Source organism: Gadus morhua, chromosome 15, assembly GCF_902167405.1.
Source record: "Gadus morhua chromosome 15, gadMor3.0, whole genome shotgun sequence".
In the NCBI taxonomy this organism is placed as follows: domain Eukaryota; kingdom Metazoa; phylum Chordata; class Actinopteri; order Gadiformes; family Gadidae; genus Gadus; species Gadus morhua.
In genome coordinates, this window is record NC_044062.1 from 22,498,652 (window position 1) to 22,517,621 (window position 18,970).

The window sequence follows — 18,970 nt, forward strand, 5'->3', positions numbered from 1 at the left end:
CTCCCTCTACAGGCTGATCGGACGGAGAATCGTGAGACGAGGGAATACTACCTGGAATGTGTGTGTGGGTGAGTGTGTGTGTGTAGTTTCAATTCGGTTCTTCGTGTGTGTGTGTGTGTGTGTGTGTGTGTGTGTGTGTGTGTGTGTGTGTGTGTGTGTGTGTGTGTGTGTGTGTGTGTGTGTGTGTATAAAGATTTATGCTGCCCACTGTTACAACCAACCACAAATACAAAACACTTTTTGGATTTTATCAACCAATAATATAGATAACATATTTAGCCAACAATTTAGTTCAAATATGAAGTGAAAACGAAAATATAATGGCTATTCTGAATAAATAAATACATTACACAGCAGACATTAAGTGTAAACCAGCTGTCAAACAAATGGCAAATAGCCCATGCAGAGAACCGTCAGCACATTTTACATTAACACTTACACACACACACTTACACGCACACACTTACACACACACACACACACACACACACACACACACACACACACACACACACACACACACACACACACACACACACACACACACACACACACACACACTCACACACACACACACACACACTCTCTCTCTCTCTGACACAAACACCTGACGTTGTGTGTAAAATACAAACAAATAATATTCACTCACTATTGCAATGTCATGACATTCTATAATCAACACAATCCATACCAAGAACAGACAACCAACGCAGCACCAATCTACTTAAGCATGTGTGTTTTGCTTTAATTGGTCTTTTAATTAGCCTGATGTTTTGAAGCGTTGGGGTCTTAAGCTCTTCCAGGGGCGTAGCTCTTCAGCTGTCGGTAGAAGCCCGCGTTGGGGCAGACTGACGGCCTGGCGTGCTTAACCTGTCCCAACGCCTCTTCGAATGACAGCCCTTCGCGGAGCATCAGGTAGCCAATCACGATGGAGGTGGAGCGTGAGATGCCAGCATTGCAGTGCACCAGTACCACGCCCGGCTGCAGACAGCACAGGGGGAGAGGGGGGAACACCAAGACACACATTCTGTTAAGGTAGAGGATACATCAATCATTCAATTATTCAGGAAAAGAATGAATACATAAGGAACGCAGAGATTACATCTCAACCGTTTCACTTCCACACAACACAATCGTCTTTCAAGCAAAGAGTGTGAGCGAGCGAGGGAGAGAGTGAGAGAGAGCGAGGGAGACACAATAGTGAGACTGGGGATTGAAACAAGGGAGAAAGACAAATTGCAAATAAAATATGGAGACAACATGAAAGGAGAATGCAGAGGATGCTGAAAGTAAAATTGTTGAGCTTGTGCAGAGCAAGAGGCATCCAAAGAGAGAGAGAGAGAGCCCTTGCGGGCGAGCGAGAGAGATAAGGATGGAGATGGAGAGAGATAGCTGTGTCGATTGTACCTTGGCCCTGGCTAGGTCTATGAACGATGAGCAGTCCGCCAGATAGGAGGTGATTGGAGTGTCTGGAACATCCAGTATGTTCACCGTTTTGTAGGTCAACTGGTCTGGGAACAAATTCCCCACACCATACGCCACATTCAGCACATGGGATACCTGAGAGAGAGAGAAGCGAGAGAGATGGAGAAAATAATTATAATATATAAACTAATCTAATGTGAGTGTGTGATGTCCCAATGTGCTTGTAAATGGCATTGAATGGTGTGTTGGTGTGATTGTACAGTACATTATGGATGTGGCCATTGCTGTGCATGTTATTGTTATTATCATGTCATTTTCCTGTTCCCTTTAGCTTTTGCTTATGCAAATGCATCATGATTGCTTTCTCATGCAAATAAGTGCCCTGAATTGAATCACTAAAATACCCAAATGTCAAAGAATGATCCCGTTTTTATTGAGCCACTTCTTTGTTCATTCTGTTCCAGAGTGTCTGAGTACTTTGTTTTTGTCAATGCTGTGTTTGCCCTGACCTTCAAATTAATGCCGTTCTACATTGCAGGATTAATACTGTTTTCATTACTGTTTGTAGATGGAATTTATATTTGTTTCCTATATTGTACTTTTTCAGATTATCTTTTGTAAATGTCTTCCTTCTGTTCTTTCCCTATATATGCCGTGTTGGATAAAATGGAGAGTTACATACAACCAAAAACCTTGTTTGTAAAATGTCTAAACTAAATCCGCTATTATTCAGCTTGGGATGAGACATTGGAGTGACAAATACAGGACAGAAGAGCAGGGACAGAATGACAGAAAGAGGAGACTAGAGGTCTGCAGAGATAAAGGACAACTACACAATTATCCTGATATAATAACGTGGGCGTCCAACCCTCTTCCTCCCATCCAAATAGTGTGTGTGTACGATTGAATTTCCTAAAGGCCCAAAACAGACCTCATTATGAACTGGGCCCTGCCTCTGTCTGCATTCACTAACATGCTGCTGAAGGCTGGGTCATCTGCCAGCCCTACCCCCTCCTCCAGTGCCTGTTAAGCACTTGGCTCTTCTTGACTTCCTTCGCCGAGACAGTAAGAGGGCAATTTCTATCTCGTTTCCGTTTATCGCTTCTCCGTGATTGCATGTGCAGTGACAGAAGCGCGCCCGGGAGCGACCATTAAACGCAAGCGGTGTAGCGAGTATGTGATAGGAGTCTGATATACCCCCCCTGCTGGAGATAAACTGGAATTACATGTGCGACTGGATTCTCCGTTTAACGTCCTACGGTTGAACCGCCATTTAAACGCTCCCCAAATTAACAAGGTTTCCTCCTTTAATTCAACCCATAACCAGTGGGTTGAACAATCAGCAGAGCATGTAAGCAAACATTGATGCCCGCCCCCCACCCTCCTTTAATCTGGATAGATAGCGTACCAACCTTATATCTCTGCAGTGTGTCAATGTCATGGGCCACATCCTGGGAGGCTGAAAGAGGCAAGAGATAACTAGGTTTGAATACCCCTATGGGAGACAAGGCGAGCAGAACATCTCATTACTATGGTAAATCCAATTGTCCACCACTGTCTCCACGTTGACACAGACTGAACAGGGGGCTTGATACAATGATCTCTCTCTCACACACACACACACACACACACACACACACACACACACACACACACACACACACACACACACACACACACACACACACACACACACACACACACACACACACACACACACACACACACACCTTTAAACCCAGATTTGGAACATCTTCACAAACAGTGTAGGCTACAAGCAGCACAATGACATGTACTTATGATCCTATAGCTATCACTAAAATCTGTTTGATGAAATTGCTCTGCCAACAATTTAAACATTTGAACTGCAGTGTTTTCCAGTTTGTTATTAACACAACATACCATTAGGGAACATTATCTTGGTTGAGCAAGAAAACGTTAACGATACATTATTTTGTTATTTTCTTTTTCTTTCATAAAGAAAGAAAAGCTGATAACACATATGACGACGGACTATTACATTAAGAAAAACAATGGAGAGGACGAATGGAAGAATAAAATATACCACACATAAAATCACCAGCTAGGTTTGCTATTCCGATTCAAAATTAAGAAAAGAAAATATGAATAATCCAGTCAAGCTCAAGAGATTCCTACTGGGGCCACAGAGGAATTCAATGGACTGCATTCGCAAAGCCTCCAAATGACATCATTTTCAATCTTATTCTAGAAAAACTTACATTCTCGTGGATAGATATTCTTTGATGGCTCTGATGGAGACTGTATCAAAGTAAGCATACTTTCATGAGGAAAATATCCAAATGTCCTGACTTGGTAGTGGTGCTACCAGCTGTTAATGAACTGGTTTGAACTGTGGACTGGTTTGAACTGGGATTTGAACAGCTGGGCCGTTCAAATCACAAAAGCCTTAATCACCCGGGCAAACATTAAACCATAATTCCTCCAGCTGTTTAGAAATAGTTAAGAAAGCAGAAGCCAAAGTTGCTTATTACTTCAGCCCATGTGTTTGTCTGTCTGTATGTGAAAATATGTAAAATAGCTGTGGGTGGTTTGTCTCGATGACCTTGTAATTTATCGTATGAGGGCAAATTTACTTCTGTGTTCATCTTGATTATCTGGATATTATTCTTTAGTTCGAGGTCATGAGAAAAATAAGCATTGAGATGGTTGTGGTCTACAATAAATTGCCAAATAAAACTACATTTGTATTATTCGAGGATGTATAATATACATACAACAAGTTAAGAGTTTGAGAGTTTCTATAGTATCAAAAGTATCCATTCTGCAAATAAAGACAGCTGAAAATATAGGGGTTTGAATATGAGATGTTTTGACAAAGATACAGTAAGTTTAACTTTAAGGGAAGTTTCAGACATAAAAATAGAAGGTGACAGAAGGAAATTAATCAACTTCTGAAGCAGCGCAGCCATAAGGAACCAAGGGAGACAAGGCAACATCATAAAATAGGACATGAGTACATGTCAACAACAGTATTGTGCATAAAAATTTCCACAGAGTTTCTTTCCTGGTCTTTGAAGGCTCAAAACTTTCTTAAACCATTGTTGGAGAAGAGGGTAACAAGGACTGAACACTGAAGTGATAATTGCAATATAAGTCATTTGATTTAGAGCATCGACTTCCTAAACTCATAAGCTAAAGCTGAAGCTATGCTTTCTATTCAGATCTAAATCTTGCTTTTCAATCCAAGAATTACTTGGTGCGTGCAAACTTCTTGCCCATTGTTGGTCTACTTTACATCAATGTGTCAGCCTAACGTCTACAGATGCTCGATATTGTCAACCATTGTGCTTTACGTTTGAAATGGCTGTAATTATATGCCAACTGTACACTGTAATGTACTCTGAAGCTCAGTTGCCAACCGTTCTGCTTGGAACCTTCTTCAGAGCAACGGGAAATTAACACTTTATTTCCTTTTGTTAATTTGCATCAATCCTGAAGGATATGGAGCTCGAGAATATTGGTCAATGTGACCTGAAATTATTTGACTTAAAAATGTTATATCAAGCCTAACCAACAAAAAGGCACAACAAAAGATGCTTGTATAGGCCCTAATTCTAACCTTGCATACCAATGGAAAAGTCAGGTGTCAAAAATAGGTCACGGGACATTCAAAGTGCATAGAAACACCAATGTTAGCGCTGAAGTCATGGCATGCTGTGGTCATATCCTAGTGTCAGCGAGGTCAAGGGGATTTTAAAAGGTCTGTCAGCTCCCATATGAGTCACGGATGACCTGGCCTACAGGTGGGGAAGGTGCAAGCATTTAAATTGTGGCTGGGCCACGTTAATCATGAAGATAGGATGCAGTTTATTTATCCCGAGTGGGAAATGTTGGTGTCATAGCTGTAGTAAAGCACAGTAATAAGAATACAAAAGTTGTGAATTCTGGGTAGTTGTGAGTGGTGCCAATTATTTAAGATTAAATTATGGTCATATTCATTCAGTTTAAAATAAAAGATCAGCCCTTGATGTCGGCCAGCGCAGCATGTGCAAATTTTTGATTATTGTTAATTAATAATAATTAATTCCTTTAGCAATTCACTTCAATGCTAATTGCTGGGGAATGGGACAAGCCGACGGCTGGACTAAACCAACCGGCCATTCGTGAATACTCTCGAACTCACAGATGGCCAGACCGCCCCTGAGCAAGGGTGATGCTATCACAGCCAAAAGGTTCTGGGTTTGATCCCCAAAGTCCGCGGCCAACCTTTAGGGCTCCGTCATCAAGATGCATAAATCCTAACCCCTCCTGTGGCCTGTATCATTCTGCATCCATTGCTGAGTGGCTTTGGATGGAAACGTTTCAAATGATGAGCCCTCAGAAAAAGATAGGCATAACATTGCGATTGTACCAAACTGTAATGTACGGATAGAGCCCCTGCTTCTGCTCTGGTTTGACAGATCAACCAGTGTAATGTGTGTCTCAGACGTGAAATCAAGGAACATTTGTTATTATGATAAGCTGATCCATTTCCACTGCTAAAGCATGCCACTGAAAATGGCCTAACAAAGTCCCTATAGTATACAATTCAACTGTTGTGTTGGCTTTGCAATGCCTCCTGCAAAACCAACAGACTCCAATGAGGTTGCTGCTCCATAGGTACAGAAGAATACTACTGTAAACTGGCTAACCAATTAAAGGTATGCATAATATTTTAAAATTAGAACGGCTAAAACGACTTGACCTGTGTTATATATTTTGTTAAGTTGTGTACATTATCACAATTGTTTCGAACAATCCTCAAACCCAGAGAAATACAGTTTTATAGCTTACATTTGGTTGCATGCCAATGGTGTCATATCCCCTTTGCCCCCTACTTGAGATCAATGAATGATACAAAGTAGAGAGCATCGCACCCTCGAATCTTGTAGTGTGGCCAGTCTTCCGACGAGACATGGCTGTGATCGTATAGTGTGACATGTTAGATCGTGGAGGAATATCTGAGAATCGTGTAGTCTGAACCAGCCATTAGACACAGCAAAAGGCAGATCTGTAAACGACTCATAATGGCTCATCCTTTCTTTAGAGGTCCATGGGCTCATCACACTCACACCTGGTGGTATAATAATAGGGGCTCTTTAATAGAAGCTGTAGCGTACAAGCCAATTAAGTTACGTTATAGGAAGACCTAAAAAGTTACCCAGTAGAAGAAAAGGTCTAACCACGCCCACTTGAAGGTCTAGACTTTTGTCTTCAACAAAGCCAAAGCCTGTAGGCTCATCTTCAATGTCCTGGACCTCGCAGGTCCCTCCGTCCCTCCTCCTCTCCACATGGCGCCGTCCTGTGATGGTGGTGACGTGAGTGACCTGCTTCTTCAGACGACTTTTGGAGAATCCTTCGATCTCCTGAGCAAAGGACTGCATCTAAAGCACAGAAGAGAATGCAAACCGGGTTATGCTGATGCATGACTATATATAGCATAGCATTTGGCTCTCTCAATCCAATGTTTTGACAGATATAGCGAACTGCTCATAATAATATCATCAATATTAATGGGCGTTTTTCGCATTTCATGGGCGAACCGATATTGCGCCAAACTGGGGTTGCTTATAACACACCCACCTGGTCCCTTTGTTTATGCTTTGATTCAAAACGTAGTTGGTTGCCTCAAAGTTTTTTTGTTAAAAACGTTTAAACCGAACACACTTATTCATTAGGCCATCGCCAAGATCGCTTTAACAGGCGTTATCGTCCATTGTCGGAAGCGACGTCAATATGATGATGCGTTCAAGTACTGTCCGTACAATATGTGCAGGAGCAATTTGAAAAACGGCCAGAGATGTTATCGTTGTGTTCAGTCCCCTTGCTGACGGTCTACACAGGCACAACACGACCAAAGGTTATTGGTTCCGCCCTCAATTCCCTTAGCAGTCTTATAGAATGTTGCCAATCCCTATTCACACCTTAATTATTATTACTATGTATAAATATAAATAGCCTACACTATTTTTTAAATCTTATTATCCAACATCTATACACACTTTAGAGTGTGTATAGATAGAGTGGGGGTAAGATGAGTGAGTAGGGTAAGATGTGCCAATTTTTTTACTAATGTTATCCTCTAGGCAAGGATAAGTAAGAGGGAAGTCAAATGGAAACATCTACCTTTATTTCAGGATGTCCCGTCAATCAAAATGATAACAATGCATTTATGAAGTTGTGGCTCAACTTGCCCCAGTTAGGGGTAAATTGAGGCATCTGGGGGTAAATTGACAAATTTACTTTTTCAAGTTGAATGCATTTTCCTTTTCCAAATAGTCATTTATTTGCCTGATATTGCCAATATATAACCCAAACCAAATAAGGGTATTTTTCAGCATCCTCTAATATTTGCAAAACATTTTCATACATCATCTGCATTTCCATGACTATTCAACATTCCACCCATCAAGGTTGCATCTATCAAGATACTGTAAAATATGAAAAAAATAATAAGAATTGTGTAATGCTACAATTAAATATCACCTTATACTTTAGAGACTCAACTTAACTTCAGTGCATCATGGTGGGGTAAATTGAACGACTGGCTCAATTTACCCCACAGCATGTGGCTCATTTTACCCCACTTTCCCCAATATATATTTATACATACACGTCTAGCTATTTTTCAATTCAGAATTCTAAGAATAAAGTCAGAATTCCCAGAATAATGTCTGAATTTTAATTTCATTCGCAGAATTCTGATTTTACCCTCAAAACTCCCAAAAAATATCACGTGGCCTAATCCTCTCCAGCCTACGGGACCCGCTCGCACACGCAAAAAGTTCCTTGCATCCGTCTTCCTCAGTCAGCCCTTGGCTCACGTCCGCGTACACAAAGTGACTCTCACCAGGTTCCTTACAGGTAGTGGCATGTCCCCTCTTCAATTTGTGAGATTTGGTGATTAAAGTCAAAACTCTGACTTTAATCCAATAATTCAGATTTTATCTCCTAATTCTGACGTTATTCTCAGAATTCGGACCTTAAACTCAGACCTCAAAAGATATTCACATGTGGCGCTAAAATTTTTCCGGAATACTATAGATAGATTTATTTATTATAAATGATTAAGGATATGATGTCTTGCTCAGGGAAACCTCGAAGTTATAATGAACAAAGCATTAGCACCTTTATTAAACATACATGAATTGTATTATTTGTAAACAAAGAGATCAATCATGTATTTCTATATAAATGTATGTATTGTCTAACTTTGTGTTTTGGAATCTTACCTGTACAAACAAAAAGTACTCTACTATACAGATTTGACTATACTGACATGGACATGCATATTTGCATTGGATGTATATGACTCCAACTGATAGCAATGGGAATCTCATAACATCATACGACAGATGAGTTGATAATTGACCAACCATTGCATAGTGTTTAGTTCTAGATGTACAGTATTTGCTGTACATGTACCACTTCCCATAATCTGGGCGCAGCACCGAGTTCGTGAGCGGTATTCGAACGCATCTCCGGCGGTACTCGAACGCACCTCGGGCTGGTAGATCCATCCTAGGGCTTTGCAGGGAAAATAACCTCACTGAGAAAACCAGGACATCTCCTCTCGTCTCTCAGGAAAGAAAAAAACATAGGCAGCTTTGGGAGACGGTGGGGTGGAGCACAGGAAGCCGTTGTCACTGAATATCCGAACATGGGCGCTAACTGATCACTACAGTACACGGATTTTCGCTTCAAACCACCCGACAGTCACAACACAGATTTGGAAGAGAATCGGACTCGATAAGGGGATCGGACTCGAGGAGCAAGATGTCTCGGGGAGTGATCCAGCCCAGCCAGCAGAAGCTGGCCGAAAAACTCACCATCCTCAACGACCGAGGCATCGGGATGTTGACCCGGGTTTACAATATTAAAAAGGTTAGGAAAGTCAGTCTCGGCTGCATCCACCACATTTTGCGGATAAATTAAAGCCAGACACGGACCAGTAACACCGACACGTTAATGCAGATATGTTGCATGGTGGGCTAACGTGTGTAGCCAGCGGCCGTCAAATACGTTAGCCCACCATTAGCTCAATGTATAAATATGTTTTTAATATAGGAATCATCTGGAAAGTCGTGGTCAGTCTTGATCCCATCCTGTCGGCGTTCCGCAATTAGCCCGTGGGACGCTGTTAGCCCGGTTAGCTTGCGGTAGACAGTGGTTTAGGGGAGGAATGCTAATGGACCATCCCTGTTATAGTAGAGGAGCATATACAAGCTACTTTAATCCAAACCCGTGAAATAACCCAGTCAATTAACCAACAGTTATAGTTATTATTTGTTGTTGTCCGTTTCCAGTACTGAATTAAATCGAAGTATGTTATCCATCGAGGCCTCTTGGCAGGCAGGCGTTCCCTAGAAATGGCGACCGGCCGCTGGGCTAAGCTAACGTAGCGTCGGGCGTCGTCCCGGGGCTCCGGAGAACCGTCCTCCTCTCACTCGATGGGGTCTGATGTAGTGATTTCAGGGTTCCTCACGATCATGTGAGCACGTTTGGGGACTTTTATATTAATGTAAACTGGAAGTGGAAAAGCGTGGCGATGCAGTGTAGATAATTTGTGTGTGCATCCATAAGGCAAATGGATCAAGGTCTTTATCTGACAGGAGGGATGGTATGCCCTACTTAACCAGGCTCTGTCCACTAGTGTCTGCAGCATGCACTTGAACATAGTTCTGTAGTTTGAATTCAATGCAGATATCGGCATAAGCATCCTTTTATTAAACGATATGCCTAATGTCCTTATATGATGGACATTATATGAATGGCACATATCACAGTGAGCTACTGTGTGGAGGGACTGTTTGAGCTTTTGTTTACTAAATAGTCTAGTGAGGAATGAGTGTAGCATGGAAGCACAAAGGGTATTAGACCATGTCTGAAAGCCCCTTTCTGTTCTCTGTCTCTGTTTGAATATCGTTGTAGTATACTGTTCACCATTTAATACAGTCAGCATTAGGTTTAAGTCACTTATTCCCATATTTTGTACACTTGTTATGCTCTTCTTTGGTTTCTTCCATCCTTCCTTTGCTTATGGCTGTATACCATCGTCATCCCATGTTATCATTCCATGATTAGGCCTTTTAATGTCGTCTTGAGTTATTTTTAATTTTACATTTTTAACTTAATCAAAATGATTCATAACGGTAGTTAAAATAAAAAAAGTTGAAATAATCTGCTCAAATTGGAAAGCTTTTAATGGCCATTCCTGGTTTCCATAATCAGCACTGATTTCAATCTAAAGCTTAATTTTTCTATACTTATCATGTTGGCTCAGCCAGGATTTACTTACTCCTAGAGCTGACCTAAATATTGGTAAAAGTTGAATATATCACCTGTTAAATATTGTATTTTAATTCAATATAGTAAACAATGTTACCGCTCACAAACCAGGCTGAAAATGTATAGAAGTTGACCAGTATTAATTTGTATCAATTGATACAAAATGTATTTATACAGCTGTATTTCCTAATATATAGTTTCATAATGGAATCATTTTTTTAAATGAAAAGTTGAATTGTTTAATAACGTAGAAAAAGGCTTTGCATGAATGAACAGAGCAGCTGACCCATATTGTATGACTAACTTTCAACACAGTTAGTGGTTATGTTATTTTTTATATTTTATAATTATCTCTATATTAGTTTCCCTTTTGTCGCCCTAAGACAATTAAAAGATTGAGTTATCCGCCGACAGTAATATATATATATAGGCTGACATTTATATATATTTACCTACGAGTATTCAAGGCACTGGTACCTTTGCTGGCGATGACGATATGAGTTAAGGATTCATGAGTCACTTCACACAATTTTCTGGAGCTACATGTCAAGATAAACAGAAATACATTGGCGGTTTAATTATATATTTTGGGCTTAACCTTTAACTGGCATTTTACATCAAAAAGATTTTCTTCTGCTTTATTTCTCTAACCTATAGCCTAACCTTTCCCATAACCCTCAACACTCATTGAGCTGGCTATATGTTGTATAAATTAAGCATTTAAGCAAGTCGGCATAGTTATCCACATGATATTAATGTAAGTTTAATTATATTATTAAAATGACCGTACATGGCAATGTAATTCTTATTCTGAGAGACATGTCACATTTCCTATGAAGCGTCTTTCAATTGCATGCAATCATGCATTAACATCACAATTACAAATAAAATGTATTGCATTACTACTATTAGCAGCGCTATTATTGTTTTTCCATTGTGTAGCAAATCAAAACCTGAAGGATCAATACGGCTCCTTACTCATTTTACTAGCGCCTAAATATCCTTTTTCACTTGGTATCTTATTGGCATTGAATTGTTGTGTGCAGACTGAATAACATAGCCAGAGATATGAATTAATGAGACTTGGGGAAAATTAGCATAACATGATGATGTACAGAGATAGTTTTCGATCTTTCTTTGCAAATGGGCAATATTTAACTGGGAGTTAACATTTTCCCGTCATCGTAATGCAATCTGGAAGGTCTTTGAGGTTAACTTCACAGTTTACTGTACGTAGCTTTGTATATGCCTACAGAGTCCTTCCCATTATTTGAGGTTTTGAGAAAATACTAAAAAAAAGAAGCTGCTGAGGCAGCATTATCTCTAAAGAACACATTATTGCTGTTTTAGTTTTTGATTGGTTCAAGTGAGTGCTAAGCTTGCAGCCATACACAAATTGGAGCATGAAATCACATGGCCCTAATCAGGAGCCAATCAGAAACGTTTATTTAAAACAATGAAATGGGCCTATGGATGGTGCAAGTTTTCCATGTTTTCTATTTTTCCAATATTGTTGGGGAACATGTATGCAAATGATTAGTAATTTGATGAAAAGTGGGTAAATTGATGAAAGGGGGACAGACCATTGAACCACAATCTATAGGGTAGTTTACCGGTTTGTCTGAACATTGGAGAAAGTACCGCATTCTGGCAGGATTTTGTCTGATACCATCAGTACCTGATTGTTTAATAAATAACCAATCTTTGTTTACTATAGTTTGATCAGGTCTGTTTGACTTGGTGTTTACATTTGGAAGAATAGGAACAGTAACTTTACCAGCAGGAAAAAATGGATAATGGTAAAATAGACAATTGCAGCCAATTTACCTGATCTTGCAGTTTTATGTTCCAAATGTGCATCCAGTACCCAGTTTTGCTATCAATTCTTCCATCACATTCCAACTGCTGAAAGGCTTAACCTTGTAAATAGTAGTGGGTAGAACAGCAGTTACTAAGCAACAGCCATAGATAATAATTTTGGCCTGAGGCTGCAGGGATGCATGTTGCGGTTATGGGCACATTAAATACAATTTAGATTATAGTCCATTCATTAGTATTAGCAAAAAGAAGCCAAAGTAATTCATAAAGTGTTCCATCTCGAATATAAATCAAAAATGTGAATTTGAAAAACAAGTACACAACTGCAGCTGTTTCAGTTTAGATTGTGTTATTTACAGAGCATGTTGATTTGATTTGTGGAATGTCATCTTATCAATGAGTGCAGCTGTCAAAATACCTGTCTGCGTGTGTGTTTGTGCGTGTGTATGTTTGTGTGTGCATTTACTAAAAGGCTAGTGGTTTGTCAAGGCAGGCTCGTTGTTTTGATTTCTTCTCTTCTTCTCTCCGTTCCAATGCTTTCCCCTTCTCCTATGCAGCAAGGACAAGTTTGGAAGGTTTGCAAAGTTTATCACCTTCCACTGATAAACCCCGCCCCCTCTTTCCATAACCTCCCCACCTCACCTCACGCCTTTGTACCTTCCTCCTGTAGTCCTCCTGGATACCTCTACTGGTCTGTTCCCCTTCTCCTTTGTGGCTCCTCTACACTTCCCAGTCCGGGACACCAAAAGCAGGCTTTAAACCCAGTCCCCCTTGGGTTGAACAATTCCCATTGAATGCAGGAGATTTCAATCATAAGTCTTTATGTCATTATTTAATGACTAAAATCTGTCTACAGGCTTCAAATATATGTTAACATAGGAATTATTCATATTCATAACACTAAATATTATTATTTTGAACAATACCCAAAAGGCAAAGCCTACTTAATGTTTGGTTGTAGATGGATTCGTTTTTATAACAAAACTAATTCATACAAATGAAAGGTAAGTTGAATATGAAAATCATATTTTGTAAAGCAGATTCACATTCTTGTAAACGTTACATAAATCCACTTATTTCTTTCCTGAATTTATCTGTTAAATAGATTTACAGAATCTGAATCCGCTGTTTAGCAAAGCGTTAATAAGCATGTCCTATTTGTATTAGGTGGTCTTCTTACATTTGGTTTATCTAATTGGACACATCCAAGATGTAAAAAAAAATAAACCTAAGTGACTCATCTAAAAATTGACCGTGGCATTTTGCTAATCCTATTTGTGCCAGACTGGAATGAAGAAAACGATGGTGGAGCCAAGTATCAGGTCGGTTGTGGTATCCAGGATGGAAGCTCCCCCTCCCTCCCCTTCAGCTTGTTCTCAACCTATCCCCATGTTACATCCCACTTTTCACAGCCTCCCTCCTTCCTTCCATCCATCCGCCACCCGGACCCCACCCCAAGCTAGCAAGTCTTTAGCTATCACTACTAACCACTGACATGGTTAACAATACCAGTTAGGAGTGCATGCCTTGGAGCTCAGATATAGGGTTGGCTAATTGGCTCACAAGAAAATCAGCGCGATAACTAACTTCTGTGAATTGGTTCTTTAATATTTATTCTGTGGGCGGTGTTTGTTATTTCCTGACAGTTTCCGAAGGCAAGTCTCTGGGTAATGATGCTAGTGTGGAAGTTAGTATTAGGACACCAATGTAGCATTGTTGTAGGGAAATAGTGATTCCCTGTGCTTTTAAAATACCCTCTAGCTAGAACATGTTCTGTGATTCCTACAGCTGTTGGTTTAAACTAGTCTAAAAAGCAGACTATTAATTAAGTTAACTCACTTGGCATTAAAAGTCCAATGGATTTGGATTCAAGCGAATTTGTAGAGAATGAGAACAACGAAACAAGAAGGGACTTAATTTCCGACCTTTGTTATTGTTGTTGGGCCTACATTTATGCCATTTTCTTCTTGTTTAATATAACGTGATCCTCTTGTCTCCCTGTGATAGCTTATCAGCCCCTGACAATCCCCTGTTTGGTTTAGCATGCTGTGTCCCTGTGTAATGCTTCGGTTTTGTGTTTGGAAGCTTTAGCCAGTGATGAATTGTCCACACATTTGCCACATAGGCCTGCCATTTCCATATTTTTAAGATAATTTTGATAGTTTCTGTTAAAACAGGGAGGCCATTCACGCCCCCTTTGCATCCCTGCTTTGGGTGAGGTGGATTTGGTTCTGTAAAACAAATGCAAAATCCCCCTGATGCATCTTAGTGTTTCCTCCCAAATTTCTTCTGAACTGCAACTTCTAGTTTTCTATTCTTTGATTTACATAGCCCCATTAGCTAGCTAGCATGCATAACTGTTTTGTGGTTTCATGTTGTACGAGTTGGCCTAATGCATCATACAAGCTGAAAACACAGGCTGTGGTTGGATAGATGTTTGGGAGTTGATGTGTTGCTTCATTGGCAGATGAGTGGAAGCATTATATTGTAATGTTGATTTGTAATGTGGCTTTAATTATGTTATCGGTTGACACCATGTGACTCGTCAGTCTCTTGAGAGTCAAAGTAACCGATACGTATGTTGAATCGAATTGTTCCTTCACCTCAAAGGTTTGACTTTTTGTGACCATATTTAGGATTATGTGTTAATGCTGGCCACCAATCATGTTTATATTATCCCTTGGTTACGGGACGTGCATGGACTACATCCTCCTTGCCATTCACTACTACTTTACCCATAATGCATGAGTGCCGTGGTTTTTTTGTCAGCATCAACTTGTGTCCGGCTCACGTAGAGTTCCCCACGGTAGTGGCAGAGAAACGACACTAACTAGGAGTACTGAACTCCATAACACCTCATAACACATTAATTGATTAACACTCACTTTGTACTTCATTCAAACAGTCTAAGTTTGCTCAATACGATCGTGATATATTATCAGCGAGCGGCTAAATTCTGTCTCTCTCTACCTACTATATGTTGGTGATTTCCTGCCTTTTGTGCAGTGATGCCAAAGTACTGAATAGCTGGGGACTTCAACTTTGTCATTTGTTATTTTTATAGTTTATTTATATTTTTGCATGCGCGTTTGTTTTCCTGTGTTGCATCGACTTGAGTCTGGTGTTTCACCGCATTTCAGTATTCCACTTCCCTAAGTTATCTTCTGCTCTTAGGGCAATCGTGAGGATCACTCAGCTCTCACTAAACATACTAAATGTATATTTTGGTCTTAAAACCTCATCTGTTGTGCCCAAGACATTTGAAAAGAGATGGACGGCAGAGGTGGCCATTTCCTGATTCATAAAGTAAAAGACCTTCTGTAAAATGTATTTTACCTAGTGTGACCCCTAATAGAAGGACTTTTACTTTCTGAACCTGAATATTCAATCATTGAGAGAGACAGAATGATAGACCTTGCTGATGCCTTGGCTGAAGTGTATTAACGTGTTTTTTTTTTGTTTGTATGGTTTTCCTTCCCTCCTCTCCTCCTCACCTTTCCTCCATCCTTCCTAGGCATGTGGGGATCCGAAGGCTAAACCATCTTATCTGGTCGATAAGAACCTGGAGTCGGCTGTTAAATTCATTGTCAGGAAGTTCCCTGCTGTGGAAACCAGAAATAATAACGTAAGGACGCCTTTCACATTTTCCTGTGTGTGTGTGTGGGTGTAGGTCTTGGTTGGGTGGGGTGGGGGGGGGGGGGGGGGGGGGGGGGTGGAGCGGGCTGCTATATGTGTGCTATATGTGTTAGTAGGGCTGAACGATTTGGGCAAATAATCATTGTGCGATTGTTCCTTCTAAACCAATATTGTAAATTCGATTTACTATGCATTATTTCTATTTAGAGTTATTTATCATCTGTATTATTCACTAAAAACAAAAGCAATAATAGAATACAGGCTACATATGAACTGCTCTTTTCTGTTGGCCAGGCCAAGTGTTATGATGAGATGAATTGATATTAACATATCTTTATCTAACTATTGAATTGTAAAATAAATAAATTACTGATCTGCAGTCTGTAACGGTAACAAATAGGGATGCACCGATATGAATATTTTGGTCGATACCCGATATTAATTTTATTAAATTCAAGTGGCCTGTATGCATCGCCTTCACATGGTATTGTAAAGCTGTACATGTCTTAAAGATATTGATGTGGATGGTTACAACTTATTCTCGTTTTTTACATTTCTCACAGTGCAAATATGTTTTCGAATGAGTTTCTGAAAATGGTGTTTTAAGATGGGACATAGGTAATTATAATTTGTAAGCCCATGTTGCAATACAACAACCAAATAAACATTAAAAAGTTAATGCATGATGGAGGACTATATGGAAATAGCACAATTCTAGGTCTTCTGGAAATGTTTTTGGTCGCTGTGTCATAATTCAGCTTAATTTTTAATATATTGTTGCTTAAGGCACACTCATTAACGAGAAAATGTCAAACTGGCACTGCATGTTGAAAAGGTTGCTGACCCTCGCTCTGGGGTCTATAGCATATAACCGCGTTGTCTGATTACAGTTGAATTCATTTTTCACAATTTACCAGCTCTCGTTTTGAAGAATAATCACTGTGCCATTTGTTTCAATGGGAATTGTGACGGTCTATACTTTCAACATAAAGTGTACATATTTATAATTCGAAATTCGTCCCAGTATTTATACCACAGATACTATAGGGTCTATAGCATATAACCGCTTTTTCTGATTACAGTTTAATGTAACAGTAAGCTGACAACATTGCTAATTAGCAACGCAACCACACGGAGATAACCGTGGCAACCGGTCAAACAAATTTTGTTTTTGCGATCATTCTGCGCACGCATCCGCCGTGTTGATAAATAAATAATCCCCCTATACATATGGCCAAATCCCCCTCCCCTCCCCCTCCTTCTCCCTCTCCCGACACACAAACAGCAACTAGAGGATATCGGTTGTGGATATTGGCCCAATTTTACTCATCGGACCGATGCCGATAAGTAAAAAAATTATGAACATCGGCCGATACCGATATTAATGACGATATATCGTGCATCCCTACTAACAAATCACACAAGCTGAATTGCAGAAATAAAAAACAATTCTGTTGTAATAAACAAGTAATATGTAAACATGTGCGACTCGACCAGACGTCCCTGGTAGTAGCAAAAGACTCTGCTGTCAGCGCTGCCTGCATGTTTTAAATAGCTCGGTGGGGCAGCCTGGCCAAATATGTTCGGGATGGCGTGCTGTGTACTGTTTATCCAGTGTCTTTACCAAACCTGTAAACTCTGCCTCGGTCACCGTGTTGAGGGGCATCTTTCATCACATCGCTTCAGTCATTTTGAGCTTTTGGATCTCGTTCATATGGAGTTATATTCAGGAACATTTCGGTCAGGGATCCCTGCCGGGTGGTATACGGCCTACTTGACACCCTGCTGGTCGGGTGTCTAGCCATGCAAACATCATACTTCGAGGCCATTTGCACAAGATATCAACATCAACAAATCATTGCGTAGTGTGGCAAGTTTTTCATCTACTGCTCTCACACGCATGCCGGTGTTTCCCATTCCAACCCTCTTATTGGTTAGGTTGTGTAACATTTTAACGAACACTTTCTTTTTTTTAATCGCAGCCTTTGCGATTTTAAAATTGCTTTCCTTTATATTGCGATGTCGGTTTGAATTTGATTTATCGTTCAGCCCTATGAATTTGTGTAAGCAAATAATTAATATCAACAATGTTTTAGAAATAATTTATTCAAAAAAGAATTGGGTTGGCATTTTTTCGGTCATATGCCACCTGCTGAATTCCAGACAAATTCTCCTTCAATACAATATCTGAATAATTGTCTGTAATTGTCGTCATTGTTATTATTTAAACAATAACCGTTATCTTGGCTCTTAGCTTTTGTGTCAACCTGCCATTAAGCTAATCGCAGTGTGTGCGTGTGTGTATATGCGTGTGCGTGCATGTGTATATGTGTGTATAGCTATGTCAAGCTTACTGCTTTGTTCAGTGCTAAAATTGTCTCTTATGTTGTTTTTATGCTTTGTTTCTGTGTTTGTGTTTTGTTTTGCATGCTAAACTTGGCTTATTCCGGACTTGTGCTTTTTGGTAAGTTTTTTTGTATCAAAGTTCACTTAAATTAATTTTGCAGTACTGTAATTTATGTATCAATATATTGTCATTATGAAGAATTATTTGCTTTGCTTTGCCATTTTTATTTTGCACTTCTTGCAGCGATTCTTGCTTTCTCTCATCCACTAAATAAATTGCTGATGTGTATGACAGCCAACTGGCTGCCTGGCTAGCTCACTGATTGGCTGGCTGTATAAACCCTGCTGTCTGCACCACATGGTCTGGTGTTCTAGTGTTTCAACTAAAAAGACAGGTCCATTTTGTTTGATTTCCCACTGTCCTTTTTTGCAATTG

General features: G+C 39.9%; 2 protein-coding genes across 6 annotated transcripts in view; one reads left to right on the plus strand and one right to left on the minus strand.

Annotated features, from left to right (window-relative positions):
* Positions 1–719: 719 nt before the first annotated feature.
* Positions 720–7,298, minus strand: LOC115559915 (dual specificity protein phosphatase 19). 2 transcript variants are annotated; one of them, XM_030379108.1, is made up of 5 exons: positions 7,030–7,298; positions 6,608–6,830; positions 2,838–2,884; positions 1,408–1,560; positions 720–981 (listed from the first exon to the last, which is right to left on the minus strand). In XM_030379108.1, the coding sequence occupies exons 2-5, from the start codon at positions 6,828–6,830 to the stop codon at positions 790–792; spliced, it is 615 nt and encodes a 204-aa protein (XP_030234968.1). In that variant the 5' UTR covers positions 7,030–7,298; the 3' UTR covers positions 720–789. The 2 variants fall into 2 exon arrangements, with proteins under 2 accessions (XP_030234968.1, XP_030234969.1); XM_030379109.1 differs by having other exon boundaries at positions 7,114–7,269.
* A 1,622-nt stretch (positions 7,299–8,920) lies between these two features.
* nckap1 (NCK-associated protein 1) overlaps positions 8,921–18,970 on the plus strand; it is a 35,223-nt gene continuing 25,173 nt past the window's right edge. For 2 of the 4 annotated variants that reach the window (XM_030379103.1, XM_030379104.1), the window contains exons 1-2: positions 8,922–9,330; positions 16,067–16,177. In XM_030379103.1, the coding sequence (XP_030234963.1) occupies positions 9,223–9,330; positions 16,067–16,177 (219 nt within the window). In that variant the 5' untranslated portion in view covers positions 8,922–9,222. Of the gene's footprint in view, positions 9,331–13,109; positions 13,128–16,066; positions 16,178–18,970 lie in introns of all 4 variants that reach the window. The other 2 variants (XM_030379101.1, XM_030379102.1) reach the window with 2 other exon arrangements.